Source organism: Balaenoptera acutorostrata, chromosome 7 (assembly GCF_949987535.1).
Source record: "Balaenoptera acutorostrata chromosome 7, mBalAcu1.1, whole genome shotgun sequence".
NCBI classification, from domain to species: Eukaryota; Metazoa; Chordata; class Mammalia; order Artiodactyla; family Balaenopteridae; genus Balaenoptera; species Balaenoptera acutorostrata.
Genome location: NC_080070.1, coordinates 101,160,835 through 101,178,146, shown reverse-complemented (window position 1 = coordinate 101,178,146; position 17,312 = coordinate 101,160,835). Strand labels below are relative to the sequence as shown.

The 17,312-nt window shown below is 39.2% G+C and overlaps 1 protein-coding gene across 1 annotated transcript in view; it reads right to left on the bottom strand.

Moving 5' to 3' along the window:
- Nucleotides 1–17,312, bottom strand: part of PRKAR2B (protein kinase cAMP-dependent type II regulatory subunit beta) — a 108,530-nt gene that overhangs the window by 11,835 nt on the left and 79,383 nt on the right. Inside the window, exons 5-8 of the mRNA XM_057550507.1 lie at nt 10,222–10,328; nt 6,600–6,753; nt 1,850–1,951; nt 365–439 (exon numbers count right to left, since the gene is read on the bottom strand). Coding sequence (XP_057406490.1) covers nt 365–439; nt 1,850–1,951; nt 6,600–6,753; nt 10,222–10,328 — 438 coding nt within the window. The remainder of the gene's footprint in view (nt 1–364; nt 440–1,849; nt 1,952–6,599; nt 6,754–10,221; nt 10,329–17,312) is intronic.

Sequence of the window (17,312 nt, the reverse complement as noted above, 5' to 3'; positions counted from 1 at the left end):
CAATGCTCCTTCTGGGTCCTTATTAATAAATCTCATGGAGTGATTACCATTTGTCTTCCTCTTATAAATGACATTCTTTATACATGGGACCTTCATGTCAGGTACAAATATAAAATTATGCAGAAATCCATTTGATGATTTAATACATATTCATTAAGAGTTAGTTACAAAAATAAAAATACTCAAATAGCTTGATGGCTGTAAATTAAGCCATTTTTAACAGGTCATTTGGTAGAAATAATATTCATTTAACCCATCATTACATACTAATTATAGACACACATGAAAATTTTATCAAGACTTACAGTGTGTAGGAGTCTTTTGGAAAATAACCCCAAACTGAATTCCATAAAAAGTATTATACCTGAGCAATGATTTGTTCTCCATCGTTGTATACTTTGGTGCCTATCACATCCACCACTTTCAGGCGCTCAGAAACCTATAAAGGAAAAAAAGATAATACACTTGATAATACTGTATTTGTATTTAATAATACAAATACAGTTGTATTTGATAATACAAATGGGTTTGAACTGTGCAGGTCCCCTTATATGCAGATTTTTTTCAATACATATACAATTGGCCCTCTGTATCCACAAATGCGGAACCCGGGGGCTAAGGAGGGCCCAGTGTGAGCGACTTGCGCATCCGCAGATTTTGGTATCCACCGGGGTGGTCCTGGAACCAATCCCTGTGGAAACATAGGGACAACTGTATTAAACAGACTAATCAGGTCATCGTAACTATTTCAGGCGTTTAAAAATGGTAGCCTATAGGCCAAATAAATTGAGCAGCGTGTGGGTTTGTGTGTGTGTGCACGTGTGAGTTATATTAATTAACTGCCAGCATTTTAAACAAATTTTTCATAAAAACTTGAATTTCCAGATTCTCTTGAAAAGTCAGGGCATTCAGCAACACTCAGCCCTTATTTCCATGCAGCAAAAATAAACTCTGGTGGGCTAGCAGCTGTTTCTTTAGATGGAGCACATGTTTTCAAGTTTACCATTTCTTCTTTTTATGTACCTAGCTCTGAAGGCGTTTGAATTTCCAACCCCTGACCTATTTTTATTTAAAGAGATCTGCTGCTGGAGAAGATCAGCTGCCCAATATGCATTCTGAAATGTGGCCCGAACTGCTACTGGGTGGATACTGACAAGCCAACAAAGAGACATCTTAGCAGACTGGTCCGTCAACCCCAAGGATTCTGGCCGAGATGCTAGAAGGATGGCACTGCTATCGTTAAGGTGGGGAAGAGAGGGAAGGAGGTTTGGGACGTGTTAGGTTTGAGATGTCTTTTAGACATCCCAGAAGAAATGTTAAATATGCAGTTAGATAAATGAGCCTAGTATTCAAGGGCAGGGCCTTGCCCGGTGATGTCAATTTTAAGAAGCATCAACATAATAGACATTTAAAGCCAGGGGATTTGCCAAGTTCACCATGTGAATAAGTGTAGCCTGAAAAAAGAAAGAGAGACCTTAGACTGTCAATTTTAAGAGGAAAGGAGGAAAGGAATAAAGAAGGAGAGGCCAGTGAGGACATTCTGTATTTAGATAACCTCTTCCTATAAAGGCTATTGCCTACATTTATGTGACTAGTTTAAGTCTGCTTTTAGATAGAGACCACATATAAATCTGCTATAGATGCTCCTAGGAGTCTATTACTTGTAAACGACAAAACAAATGCAGTTACAGGCAGTAAAAGAGATACTAAGCTATAAAAACACCGCAATCTTTTCAAATGAAAATATGGATAGATTATTATTCAAAGAAACCTTTGACAGAGCTAAGTATTCCTAACAAAACAGAATCTTTTAAAGCAAAATAAAATAAAAGCACAAACATATACTTACTTCCAAAGATTTAAGGAATGGCAGTGACTCAATAAAGCTTTCATACATTTTTCTCTTTTTGGCATTATTTTTTACAATTATCCTCCTGAAGGTTACCCTGTCCTAAAGGCAGAATACCAAATACAAAGATAGTTAAAAGGTAGAATTTATGGAGAAAGAAAGTTTGAAGAAATAGTTTCATTTTATTCCCTGTAAGGAACAAACAATAATTGAAGATTTTGAAATAGAAAATAAACATTACTACACTTCTAATATGACTCATTTCAGATTTTTATTTCTTTAAGCATAAATATAGAACCATATTCATGTTTTTTAAAGAAAGCAACAGTTTACTTTTTATTCAGAACAGAGATCTGACCAACGTGTAACTGGCAGACTACACCCACTAGGTGGCGCCGTCGCACCACTTAAAAAATATACCAGCTCCTTGTTGGTTTTCCACCCCCAGCTTTTTGAGATACAATTGACCTACAGAATACTGTGTAAGTTTAAGGTACACAACATGTTGATTTGATATATATTGTCAAATGATTACTACAGTAGGGTTAGTTAACACCTCTATCACCTCACATAATTACCACTTCTTTTTTGTGGTGACAACATTTAAGATGTACTCTCTTAGCAGCTTTCAAGGATGTAACACAATATTGTTAACTATAATCATCATTTGTATACTGGATCCTCAGAACTTATTCATTTTATAACTGCGCCACCCCCCAGGCCCTGGCAACCACCATTCTGCTCAGTTTCTATGAGTTCAAACTAGCACTGAGTTCTTTTGCTATAGATAACAGCCCTGGAGTGTTACAATTCGGTGGGACATGACTAGCATTGTTTTTGAGTTATAACTGGCATACGACATTATATTGGTTTCAGGCATACAACATAATGATTCAATATTTGTATATATTGTGAAATGATCACCACAATAAGTCTAGTTAACATCCATCACCATACATAGTTACAGAATTTTTTTCTTGTGACGAAAACTTTTTTAAGATATACTCACATAGCAACTCTCAAATATACAATACAGTATTATTAACTGTAGTCACCCTGCTGTACATTACATCCCCAGGATGTATTGATAACTGGAAGTTTGTACCTTTTGACTCCCTTCACCCATGGCCAGCATTTTTATTAAAAAAAACAACAAAAAAAAACCAGAATAGGAAATCTGAGTGTGCATCCCTTTTAGTAAAGTGTTGAGTTATATATTTATTTCAGTTATACACAAAGGCACACATACACATGCACTGGTGGTGACATTTCCTAACGTGTTTCTTGTGGGTTGCGGTAAAAAATACATGAAAACCAGTATCAGAAAATGTTTTTAAATCATGAAAGTACAATGTAAAGAGATGTTGAAAAATTATTGACTCTAGGGTTTTTGTCACCTTTTGAAAAGGGTGCACAGAAAAACTAAAACTTTCTTGAGTAGACTCTGATTCCAGTGTTTATCATGCTCATCATTCTAAAATGTTCCTATGTTTATACTACTTAACCCCAAAGATACCACACTGAATTAAGGAACTAGGGAAAACTTTAAAGGTAATGGCTCAAAGAATGGTTTTCCTACAAATTTTATATTTTAAAAATTCCTACAAAACATTATTTTAGTTCTCAGTTAAGAGTCCCTAGAATTATGTTACTTCGGCATACACTGATAACTGTACCATCTTAATATAAAATAAATTAATTGGGATATGTTCTCTAATTAATAAATTACTATGCCAACATATTAGGGCTGAATTTAAATGAACTGATATGATGGAGAAAAATACCAGTGAGGATATAAGTCTCTAGGAGATTAAACATCCTGTTCTCCAATTTAGTTTACTACAATTTTATAAGGGCTGTAATTTGGACTTGTACTCTTAATCATTTTTATAAAAAGAGAAAAATTTTCAAGATAATTAGTAAAAATATTGAAATAATTTCCAAGTCTGGTTCTGCATCAGAATCAGCTGTTGTTTTTTAAAAAAAGGTTTATTCTAACATCCCAGATTTTAATGACTCAAAATCTCTGCATATAGCACTCTATAACAATCTGTATTTCGTAAAAGCTCCCCGAGTGATTCTGATATATAATCAGGTCTGGGAACCAGCTGCAACACCATTTTATGAACAGAGTTTACTGCAAAACAGAGAAGACTAGAAATAGGTTAGCAATTTAGAAATTAACCGTAATGAGCTACACGTCTCAGGAAAAACTTTCTATTAGTGCCCACCTCTTCACACCCACTGTGACATATGAATAAAATCCACAAAGTCCCATTTCAAATGTTTTCATCCTAGTCATTTCAATCAATCATTGCCCCTCTGAATCACCAGCATGGTCTTGTAGATCAGTTAATCCCCCAAGGCTAACAGTGACTTAGTCTTATTTACAAAGTTAGACTATTCTACAAAGGACTTTTCTCTTGAGATTTGCTTATCTTTACACCTGCACTTATGTGGCAGAGCTCCAACCTGTTGGTCTTAAAAGCAAAATCTCTTTTCTACTCGGCTTTTGCTGAAAGTGGGCTAGTTAGGTGAGCTGCTAAGAAAGCAGGTTTGAAGTATTAATTATGTTAAATATTATAATTTTTTAAAAACACCTATTGCACTTATGCACATCCCCAAGGTGATCATCACAAACTGCCCACTTTCATAAAGCTTGAAACATGTACAGATTAGTAACAAAATCTCTGAAAATGCTTAATCCTACCTGAGAACATAAGTATCACACGCCCTGGGAAATGCTGGGCCTTTGTCCCTGGTTCAAGGTTCCTTCCAGGGCTGAGAGAACTATCAGTATTCAAAGGGCAACCCGCTAAGTGTGTGACCTTGTTCCAAGGACCTGCAGGGAGAAGGCTTCCTTACCACGTGACAGTCTGACCCTGGCTGGCAACCCTATCAGGATGATTAAATTTTAAATGATACCTTCCTTAATGAAAGAGATAGAGACCCGTGGCTGCGAGGGCAGGCAAATGCTTCCTAGGGGCCAAGTCCGCTAGGGTTTGGAGTGTTTATTTTGCTGGCTTTGGGTATTCAAATCTTTGATAGCCCTTAAGACACTTCAGCTCCCTTCCACCTGAAACAATTCCAATTTTGCTTCCACCACTTAAAAAGTGACTCATCACATTTTTAATAAGTAAACAGCAACTGCCTGGGTCTAATAAGAAGAAATGCACAATATGTCTTGTTTCTCTGATCAAGAGCTATTTTTATCAGTTGGATCCACGGCGGAGTCAAAGGCTGAGTGGTGGCTGAATAATGTGTAACTTCTCTGAAGCTACAGTCCTTGGGAAGGAGATTGTTAGCAAACTTCCTGTTACTTCAACCTCGCCTCCTTCCACGAAAGGATTTGAGAGAAATAACCGAGTAAACGCATGTCAAAACTATAGGATGGGATGTTTTCAACAATTTTAAAAGGAAATACAAGTATTGTCAACACTCCCTTTAAATCAGGGCTGTTTAAAGTGTGTCCTGGACACCGGCAGCCACTGGTGTCTCCTGGGAGCTGGTGAGAAATGCAGAATCACAGGCCTCATCCCAGACCCGGTGAATCTGAATCTGCATTTTAACTGGATCCCCAGGTGATCCCTAAGCACCAGATTAAACACAGTCCAGAATCAGCTTGCCTTGGGTCGGCTACTCTGCATCCTAAGATCATCTATGAAAAGAATCTCCCTCCCCCACCAACCCAAATGTTTGGGGTTTTTTAAAATATTTATTTACTTGGCTGTGCCAGGTCTTAGTTGCGGCACATGGGATCTTCGTTGCAGCATGTGGGATCTTTAGTTGCGGCATGAGGGGGTCTTTAGTTGTAGCATGCGAACCCTTAGTTGTGGCATGCGGCATCTGGTTCCCTGACCAGGGATCGAACCCGGGCCCCCTGCATTGGGAGCATGGTGTCTTGGCCACTGGACTGCCAGGGAAGTCCCCCAAATGTCTTTAAACCAACTTTTAAGTCTTGTAGAAACAGCACAATTAAGAAATTTTCTTTAAAAGCCCAGGTCTGAGAGTCCCAACCCCGAGAGTCTGATTAAGTTTGTCTGTGGTAGGGCCTAGGTGAGATAATTTTTTTTTTTTAACACCTCCAAGAAATTCTGATGTGCATCCACGTGAGAAGCACAGGCACCAAGTATTTTTTCTCCACACAGCTGCCTGGCAATGCAAAGTTGTTACCAATCAATTTATACAGCACGGAGAGACTCAGTTTACAGTGGTTTCTCAAGCATGCATGAGAATCACCCAGTGGGCTTGCTCAAATACAGACTGCTGGGCCCCATAGCCAGAGTTTCTGAGTCAACGGGCCTGAATCAGTAAGTGGGGCGTCAATTTGCATTTCTAGCAAGTTCCCAGGTGATAGAGATGCTACAGGGCAGGGGCCCACACTCTGGGAACCACAGATGATAATATTTACCACAGATAGGTATCTGAAAAAACAGCACTGAAGGCTTTGTTTGTGTGGCTGGTTGGTTTTTAAGAGCGGGTAAAAGAGGAACATTTTGGATCTGAGTGTCTTTCCCACGGCCAGCAGGTTAAACTCCTGACTCAATTTGGGAAAAGAACATGAAGTTTTAACTCAGCACAGTCTTAGTGTCCAATAGTTCAGCATCTAGTAGTTGCTTAATAAATTCCCTGATGACTGACGATGATCCCAAATAAATCTACCTATTAGAACTAAAATACTGTAGCCACCTGGCTTCTGTCATCATGATTTTTACAAATGACATTCAGGTCAAATAAATACTTCACTCACCAAGCCCCACAGAGCACCGGGAGAGGTAGCAGTGATTGTAGCTGCTCTGGGCGTATTGTACATTAAGGCCAGTTCGCCAAAACTCCCACGATTGTCATAGTTGCCAACACACCTTCCAACACCATCACATTTCACGTAGATATCAAATGTTCCTCTGTTGCACATGTGAAAAAGAAGACGCAAAAGTAATTCAAGTAAAATCTCATCATGATAAAACATGAGCCCTGGGAAATACAACCTCATTCTTTTTTTAAAAAAAAATCATTTATTGCTTAGTCTTATGGCTGGGACATCATAACACATTCACCCAGTTAAAATTTTACATGTCTAGAAGGGTGAATAGTGACCTGGCCCAGCCATTCAGTTTCCTCCCAGATACGCCACTGCTCCCAGCTTCTTCTGCATCCTTGCAGAGATCTTTCCGTCGGGGAACAGCGGGAGCTGGGTGGGCGCAATGAGAGCTGTCCACAGGCACAGTAAGGTAACACGAGTCCTCCCTGAGACTCAGGACACACCCAAGGGTGACAGCCGAGGATGGGCTCTTATTTTCCTTTCCCCTCTGATGACAACAAGTAATAAAAGGGCATCAATATGTGAAAAAGACACCACCAGTTCCAGACAAGCAGGAAGAAGAGACCATCCACGGGACGAGGGTAAGGCCCATACATGCGCCTGCTGTCTCATCGTCTGGGGTAAATGAGACTAAACAGCAAATATTTAAGGTACTGAAATAAACGATAAAAATATAACTAAGACTGCAACCAAATGCAATATGCAAAGACAACCATCTGAAGGAATGTGTGTGAATCTGCTGACTGCAGTGATCTCTGAGTATAAGAATTGTGGAGGATTCTAGGGACATTCACTACGTAATTAAAGAGTTTTTGTTTCTAAAACAAATATGTATTACTTTTGAGATCAGAAGAAAAGAATTTTTAAAAAGAATATAGCTCTAACAATCTGGTCAGGCACTGCTGTACAGTACTTACAGGGTCCTTTATAATCTACAGGAGGGGCCGGCAAGCTGAGGCCCAAGACTGGCTGCCTGCTTCTGTAAATCAAGTTTTATTGGAAAGACAAACACAGCAGCGCTTTCTGCATTCTCTGTAGCTGACTTGTGCTATGACAGCAGAGTTGAGTAGCTGCAACGTAGACCTCATGGCCCAGAAAGCCTGCAAAATTTACTCTCTGGCTCTTTATACCATCTGGCCCTTCATGTTAGACTGACCCCACAATCTAAAAGTGGTAGAAATTCAGGCTAAGTGTCTGATCCTGGTATTTTTACAGTCGTTCTGTGCTTATCTTTTAATTGGGTTTCTTTTTCTAGGCAAGTAAAACTGTCACTGCGCTGCATATTATCCAGATCCTGTATTTCTGGAAACTGCATTCTTCTCGTGGAGAACTGTCTTTCCATGTACTGTATCTTAGCAGAGAACACGGTTTCAGGGCTTGCTGAAACACCTGTGAGGGTAGACAGGAGAAACTCTTTGGCTTTATTCTGTTGGCTAAACTCTCTAGCAAAGACAAAACAGGGAGTGCTTTTAAGATTAAGAAAGGATTATCAATGGTAAAGATACAACAAAAGCAAACACATAAGATATTAGAGACAAAAGATATTCATGAATAAGAATAACTGGCTTTTAATATAATTCACGGCTAGAATGGCTGTTTCAGGGATACCCTCTGGAATTTGTTTCATGAATAGTTATTTTTCAAGTATAGATTAATTTTTCTATTTATACTCTTTACACGTTTGCACTAAAACTGTTTTCTGTGTTTTCTACTTTGAATAGGATAAAATACACAAGAAATGAGTTGACGAGAAGTACAGTGAGATACTAGTCCAGCTGAAATCATATCAGTCTAAAAATCTGCTAAAATACCGTGTGCTGCCTTTTCATATAGATTTCTCCCCTGAGAACGTGAGGCCCTGGGCAGGGCAGAGCCACGAAAAGAGCACACACAGTGGCCAAGAGACCCGGATGCTGGGTTGGCTCCACACTCATCATCTGGGTGACCTTCGCCGACTCGCATCACTTCTGTGGGCCTGAAAATTGTCATCTGTCAAAAGGGTGACAAGGATCTAACTGAAAAGGGAAGGTGCTATATACAAATGTAAGGTGTTTTTATAGTCAAAATACCTACTAAAAGAAAATTATTCCTGTACTACCTTTGGGGTTCGCATAGACCCCCTACAATTCAATACGATTCAACAGCTGAGTGAATTTCTGAGGTGTTTCGTTGATGAAAGCTGTTAATGGTACCAGAATCATGACTTTAATTTACATGTGGGACAATTCTAAAATCATAGAGTCCAGCCCCAGCCCTGGCTAGTGCAGCTCTCCCGGGTCACCACGGACTTAGGGTTGAGGGGCTGAGGGACTCGGAGAGCATGTGCTACTGATGCATGAAAGGTACCACCCACAGAGCCCAGATCAGGGAACGAGGGCTAAGCAGACGGGGGCGGGGGGTGTGATTTTCTGCGGAGCCTCTGAGTAGAACACAACTTGGCCCAGAGAAGCAAATGTAATCCGACAAATCAGGCTGGGCGATGATCTGTGTTCCATGCAAGCAGGGCGGGGGTGGGTGGTGGTGGGGTGCTTGGGGAAGCCAAACGTCTCATCAAGACCTCATCACCATGTTACAGACGTGCAGAAATGAAGACCCAGTCCAGGCTGCGCCCCCCTTTTACATCTTAGGGTTGTTACCTAAGTATTGCTAAAAGCACCCTCTTCTTTTTTTTATGTTATTTTATTTTAATTTTTTATAGCTGATTTTAATTTAATTTTATTTTTTGATACAGCAGGTTCTTATTAGTTATCTATTTTATACAAATTAGTGTATATATGTCAATCCCAATCTCCCAATTCATCCCCCCCAGCCACCCCGCTTTCCCCCCTTGGTGTCCGTCCATACGTTTGTTCTCTACATCTGAAAAGCACACTGTTCTTTGATGAAGTCAAGCACAACTTAAATTTTCTGAAATTAGATTTTCAATATAAATGCAGGCCTTCTCACTTAAATAATTTCTCTACAGAGTTTTTAATAGACAAATATAATAATGCATAAACAATTTCTGGAAAGACACGCAAATTACTCACTCTGCTGATTAGATGATGCTAAAGCAGTAGGAAGAGAGACTAACTTTTCACCTTAGGCCCCTCTGAAATATCTGAATCTTTTAAACCATTAGCACATTTTACTTCATTAAGTAATGACAGAAGAAACTTTTTAGAAAACATAATAACAGATTGAGTTATACGGATTCAATATCCCAGATGTTGTATTATGCTGCTATTCTCACAGTAACAGCCATCTCTAACTCTGTAACAGGCATCACTACCTCTCAATTAGAAGTTAACAAATGACGAGGCTCCCAGTAAATGACAGATTTCTAGATTAACCAAAAGTCACCAGTCTTCCATACACTATGCCTCTTTCCATGATGTAGCACGGTTTCACTGCATGGGTTCACTGTAGGTGTGTAGGGCCAGTTACACAGGAATAAGGGTCAAGAGGCAATAGCAATTATCGTACATTAATCTGTCAGTCGTTATAATAACCACTGAGATTTTCACAAAAGGTTCATTACATTTCAGCAGCGAAGTTACACAAAACTTACCTATCAATTACATAAAAGTTGTCGCCATCATCACCTTGATCAATTACATGTTCTCCTTCCTTGACCAATTTTTCAAACATGGCATCTAATACTTGAGACATCTGCTCCTATTTTTCAAAAAAGAAAAGACAATCTTGGTTTATCTAGAACATGTTTAGCTTTATATTTAAAGAACCATAATTAGCTTATACTTCTGTGAACAAGCTCAAAGAAATGGAAATATCATCACGGCCATTAAGTCTTGTCAAAAAAAATACACAGAATAGTCCTCCTCACCACATACAAACCAGATGATTATATATTTACTCTCATATTCAGTACCTGAATAAAAGTAATTATAATTAGTCTATTTCAGAATGTTTGCAACTATCACCACTTTAATATGAAAAATTAACTACCAAACCATCATATACCTCGTGAAATATAATCTTAGCAACTAAAATGATCAAGTTAATAAAGAACTACTGCAAATGTCTTTTAAAGATACCTAAACTTTTACAAAACTTCCCTATTTTGGTCATCACTAGAATTTATATAGAGATTACCTAAATATTTAGTGAATTTAAATCCTGACTCCAATCCTTCTTGGTTTAGCACCAAAAACAAAATAGAACCAAACCAACAAGAGCAAAACCAAAAAAGACTGTAGCAAATATTCCATCACTATCTTTTCTCACTAAGGTTCTCTTCAAGAAGCAATCACACACCTCCCTAGGACAGATTTATTAAAACTGAAGCCAGAAACATCAAACCTATCAGTCAATAGCTATTTAAAAATTTTTATTCTAAAAGCTATAGCATTTTTAGAATAGAATTTTTATTCTAAAAGCTAAAGTGTGCTTTTCAAGGCTTAAGGATAAACCTCGGCTAGTGAGAATAAACTAGGAGGCAAAAGAAATCTTTCCTCAGAACAAATACAGGAACAATTCAAAAACCTTTGAATAGTTAAAAACAAATGGATACGGAGAAACAGTATGGTGCACAGTAACAGAAAAGTCAGAAGTCATAAGAAGGCTTCAAGTCACTCCCAGGCCAAAATCAATTACTATTATAAACAAATTAAGGAGCTGAAGACAGATTAGAGGGGGAAAAAGATGCAAGTGGAAAACACAAGTTGAAGAAACAAAATATTCTGGATCAGAGCATGAACAGACCACGTCGTGTGATTCTCTTCTTTTTGAGACGCCATTAACATTTCATAGAAACTATCAAGGTACGACTCCACAACCATGAGAATGGGAAGGGGAAACTGGCAGAGAGATTTCTAGAGCAAAGGGAAGTTAACTGGGGGCAGAGAAAGCATGCAGCCCAGAGAAGGGCAGGTGGGGCTGCAGTGTGGAGGGGCTGACCACCTATCAGAGCTCCAAAGGCTCCGGACTGGGAAACACCCGGTCCGGTCAGAACGGGACTGAGACACAGCTGAAACAGGTAGACCGATTCAAAATCCTCCACGATCGGTTGATACCTTCCTTCCAAATGCCTCAACCCTGAACACAGAACACCTGGCAACCAAATATTAACCCCAATTCTTCCCAGACAAAAGATCAGAGTCAGGTTCTTGGGAGAAACTAAATAAATGAGAACTAGAACAGCTACTGTGAAGACCGGTGCCCTGGCACAAGGACCTTCACTTGCTGGGATGAGGGGTTCCCCCATGTTAACAGCTGGCCCCCTGTCACTCAACCAGCAGGACACTGGTGGACAGCCCTGCCATACTTATTCAGGGCTCCACATCAGCTTTCCGTGGCCCCTCTGGTAGCCTACAAGACTAAGATAAACAGCAGTATAACACCAAATGAGCTAGAAAATTCAAGAACAGTGACGAGCTTTCAGAAAGTTCTACTTTGTATACCCAGAGATGTTCAAGACAATGTTATATCCATGAGATGAAAAACAGGATGTTTAGAAAAAGGGCCAATCACAGAAAAATGGGTAAGTTGAAAACTGAAAACATGATTACCAAAATTTGAAAACTGAAAACATGATTACCAAAATTTTTTCTTCCTTTTAAATATTTTATTTTTGAGAGCAGTTTTAGCTGCTCCACCCCCTACCCTGCCACCACAGTGACCTCAGACACACCTGACTGTTACTTCCTCGGCTTAAAATGCTACTGTCTATAGTGTGTGTCCGCTGCTACGGTGCGGCATGCCACGTTGCTCCTTCCTGACATGGTACACACGTCTGAGCCCCACCACGGGAAGTTTTAGCTTCACAGCAAAATGGAGCGAAAAGCATAAAGAGTTCTCATAAACCCCCTGCCTCCCCCCAGCCTCTCCTCTACTGTCAACATCCCCACCAGAAGGTACATTTATTACAAGTGATGAACCTACACTGCCATCATTATCACACAAAGTCCGCAGCTGACATCTGGGTTCACCTTTGGTGCGGTGCTGTACACTTGGTGCGTTTTGACAAATGCATAATGTGTACCTCCCATTACAGAATTTTCTTGTAAAAGAACTAAGAAGGTAAATTAAAATAAAAACTTCAAAGAAAGTCGACAGATGAAAAGACAGGAGTTCCAGACAAAGAGATATTAGAGATAACAAAGGGGAGAAAATAATCAAAGAAATATGGGATGAATTTTCCAGAACCACAGGATGTAAGTTTTCAGACTGAAAGGGCTCACTCAAGGGCCCGGCACAATCAAGGACCAGAACCTCCACACCCACACGACAGTGTGGTTTTAGAACATCAAAGATACAGACCTGACCTGCAAAGCTTCCAGAAAAGGGGGAAGGAACTCTTAAAAACACAAAAAGGATGTTCAACTTCTTTCAAAATAAAGAGGAATGCAAATCAAAACTGAAAGGAGATACCCTTTTTCACCTGCCAGATTCAGAAAGATAAAAATGTTAGACTAACACACTGGTGAAGATGGTGTGGGAAGGAGGGTTCCTCCCGCAGACGGCTGATGGGAATGGGTCTCAGAGGGCGCACTGTCAACAGTCGGTATCATTTCAAACGCGCTACCCGTCACCTCACTCTTCCTTGTCTAGGAAGTTATTCTGTAACACATTTGTCAAATGACATGTGCATGGGCATTTTTTACTGCAAAATGTGCATTGTAATAGCAAAGAATTGAAAACTCAAGTTTATCTACAGGGCTCTGGATAAATAAGTTTGATACATCCATGCATTGGAAAGCTATGCAGCTATAAAAAAAAAAAAGTATGGATTTTAAGACCCCCTATCTTTTACTGGAGTTGCTGACAAGCGCGAGAACACTCAAAGAAGGGCAATCAGGAAATCTGAAACCCTGCTGTAGGAGGAACTTCAGCGAACACATGCTATCTGCTGCCACAATGATGATGTCGGTGATTCCAGAGGCCAGGACTGGGACTGCTGGGTGGAAGTTTCTGGAGGTTTTGGAACAATGTAAAGACCTAAGAAGGACAGCTGTCTAGCAGTGACAGGGCAAAGAGATGAGCTCCCTGTTCCTGTCAAGACAGGCTCCCATCTTCCACATGCTGTCAAAAGGGCTCAGTGGTTTTCAAACTGTTTTCTGGAAGCCAGGGATTTTGAGGAGGTGCTTCAGTGATCGATTCTGTAAACAGTTGATTTTTTTAAACCAGTTTTTAAAATTGAAGTATAGCTGACTTACACTGTTGTGTTAGTTTCAGGTGTACAGCAAATTGATACAGTTATACATTTCAGATTTTTTTCCCTTATAGGTAATTACAAGCTACTGAATATAGTTCCCTGTGCTATACAGTAGGTCCTTGTTGATTATCTATTTTATATATAGTAGTGTGTATATGTTAATCCCAAACTCATCCTTAAAGGGTGTTCTAACCATTAAATATTAAAACTAAAGTAAATCAGCATGTTCGGATGGATTATATTATACATTTTTTATGAAGTACAATTTCATGTCACATAAAGTTAACCATTTTAAAGTGGACCAGTGGCCACAAAGTTGTGCAACCACCACCTGTACCTACTTTCAAAACATTTCCGCAAAAGGAAACCGTGCACCCATTAAGCAGTCATTCCCCATTCTCCCCTCCCACGAGGCCCTGGCAGCCACCAATATGTTTTCTGTCTCTATGGATTTACCTATTCTGGATATTTCATATAATGGAATCACACAATATGTGATCTTTTGTGTTTGGCTTACTTCACTCATTATAATGTTTTCAAGGTTCATCTATGTTATAGCATATATCATACTTCATTCCTTTTTATGGATGAATAATATTCCACTATATATATACGAACACACACCACAATTTACTTACCCACTCACCTGTCGATGGACACTTGGGTTCCTTCCACCTTTCGGCTATTGTGAATAGTGAGACTATGAACATTCATATACAAGTATTTATTGGCACACCTGTTTCAATTCTTTTGGATCTACACATGGGAGTGAAATTGCTGAGTCATATGGTAATTCTATGTTTAACTTTTTTAGAAACGGCCAAGCTGTTTTCCACAGTGCCTGGACCATTTTACTTTACCACCAGCAATGTACCAGGTTCCGATTTCTCCACATCCTTGCCAACACCTGTTATTTTCCTTTTTAACAAAATGATACCCATCCTAGTGGGGGTGAAGTGGTATTTCATTGTGGTTTCGACTTGTATTTCCCTAGTGACTAATTATGCTGAGAATCTTTTCATGTGCTTATTGGTTATCTGTATATCTTCTCTGGAGAAATGTCTATTATTCAAGAACTCTGCACATTTTACAGTTGGGTTGTCTGTCCTTCTGTGGTTGAGTTCTAAGTGTTCTTTCTATATTCTGAATACGAGGCCCTTCTATAAAGCTCTTCTAAGAGTTTTATAGTTTTACAGCTTACATTTAGGTCTTTGATCCATTTTGAGTTAATTCTTGTACATGGTGTGAAGTAGGAGTCCAACCTTGTTCTTTTGTGTGTGGATACCCAGTTGTCCCAGCACCATTTATTGAAAAGACTATTCTTTTCCCAGTGAATGATCTTGGCATTTTTGTTGAAATCAAATGGCCATAGATATATGGGTTTGTTTCTCGACTCTCAACGCTATTCCATTGTTCTGTATGTCTATCCCTATGCCAGTAACACACTGTTTTGATTACTGCAGCTTTGAGGTAAAAGTTTTGACATTGGCACGTGTGAGTCCTTCAACTTTGTTCTTCTTTTTCAGTATTATTTGGGGTGCCTCTTCTTGTATATACAATGTTAATACATTAGACAACAGCAAAACACAATGTGTTTTCATGGTTTAGCTTTATAATACATAAATGCTACCAATTTAAACTTTTATAAAAATAAATACTGATAAAAATAATATTAAGAAAGAATATGAAAACTCTATAAATATAGATAAAGAGTTAGGAAAAAAAAAAAGAACTGGGCAAGAACTCTACGTGTAGAGTTTGCTGCCACCAAAATTTTAAAAAGAATATACTTGTATATACATAGAGTAACCCTAGAAAAATATGCATGATAGTGCTAAAAGAACTTGGCTCCTGAGAAACTGGATTGCTGGGAGACAGGGATGGAAGGGAGATCTCCCTTCACTGACTACTCTTTTGTTCCTTTTGAATTTTTGTAAATTCTATATGCATACTGATTTAAATTTTTTAATTAATTAAAAAACCAAACTCTCCATTTAAACAGAGAACATAACATTACATCTTTATGTGGGTAAGGAAAACTTTGAGAAGAAAGAGGGTGATTGGTTTGCAGGACATGGCTTTCATCCCCTCCCTGGGTCCCCGTGTGAGCTCTAGCACCTATGTGTGAAACAGCAAGCAGCCAGGGCTGAAGATGAAGCCAATGGGGGGCAGTAAGACAGTGCCTTCTCGATGTGGTGCTAATTGGGAGTTCATCAACCCAGGTGACATACGGTCACCTATCAAAATTATGAAGTTTGATTAAATAGTTTACTAATATTTTATTTTTCTTATTATTTATATTTCAACTCATTTAGAGCAGACGGGGGGGGACTATCAGCTTTATTGATTAGCTAGCTCTAGCCTTGAATGTCAAATGGAGAAAAAGATGAAATATAGTGCTATAGCAAATTTTTTTTTGTTATTTTGGAATTAGCTGCATTTCAAAACGTTATCAAGCTTAAGAATTTGTACATGGATATATGAAAAAGTAATCCCTGATAAAATACAGAACAACTATTTCTTTTAGAACTTCTCTATGTGACAAGTGTCTGTTCTAGTCAATCAAAATGTAATTTCCCCATAATTATGCACAGAGTGAAAAGAACATAGGAAATATTTAATATGCAGAGGCTTATCTCGGTGACTGACAGCTACTGTAGGAAATCCACATCTTATTCGCCTACAGAATGTAAATTAGAGACTGAGCTCAGTAAAAGGGCTTTGACTCCCTTAAAAAATAACAGTTTACTCTCCATTAATGAAAGAGCCTATCACATAGCATAAGAAGATTATTTCAGTTTGCCTAAAATTAGAAATATTTCAGAAGAAAAATGGCCTACTGAGTCGAGCATTAAAATATTCATGAAAAGAACATCTTCAAAGAGGTTAATAATTATAAATGCTGTGCTCAATGTATGAATATACAGAACTCCAAGGAAAAATGTTCTGAGGTCTAGGAGATGCTAGATTTTCAAGCTAAACAACGCCTTTAGGAAAGTCAAGTGAGATAGTGGATGCAAAGCCAAGACTGTTCTTCTTGCTGGTTAGTAATTACTGCTTCCCCTTCCTCCTTCCAAGTTTTTCCATTTCAGGAAAAGGTACCACCTCTGCAGCCAGACTCTGGGGGTCATCCGAGACTATTTCTGTCGGGTCCCGATTCATTCAGTCAGCAGGTACCAACTTCTGCTCGTCCTGAGTATTTTATGAAACCATCCCTTCCCCCCTCCTCCTTAGTTGGGCGTGTTTCTTTTCCCTGGACCACAGCATGGCTCTTTCCTGGATCCATTTCCTGGCATGGATCGCGGTGCGGTTTCCTCACTGAGCTCCTTTCCTTTGTTCCTGACCTATTGTCTCTCGCCTCTAACTCCACCCACTACCCTGCCACCACAGTGACCTCAGACACACCTGACTTACTTCCTCTGCTTAAAATGCTACTGTCTATAGTGTGTGTCCGCTGCTACGGTGCGGCATGCCACGCTGCTCCT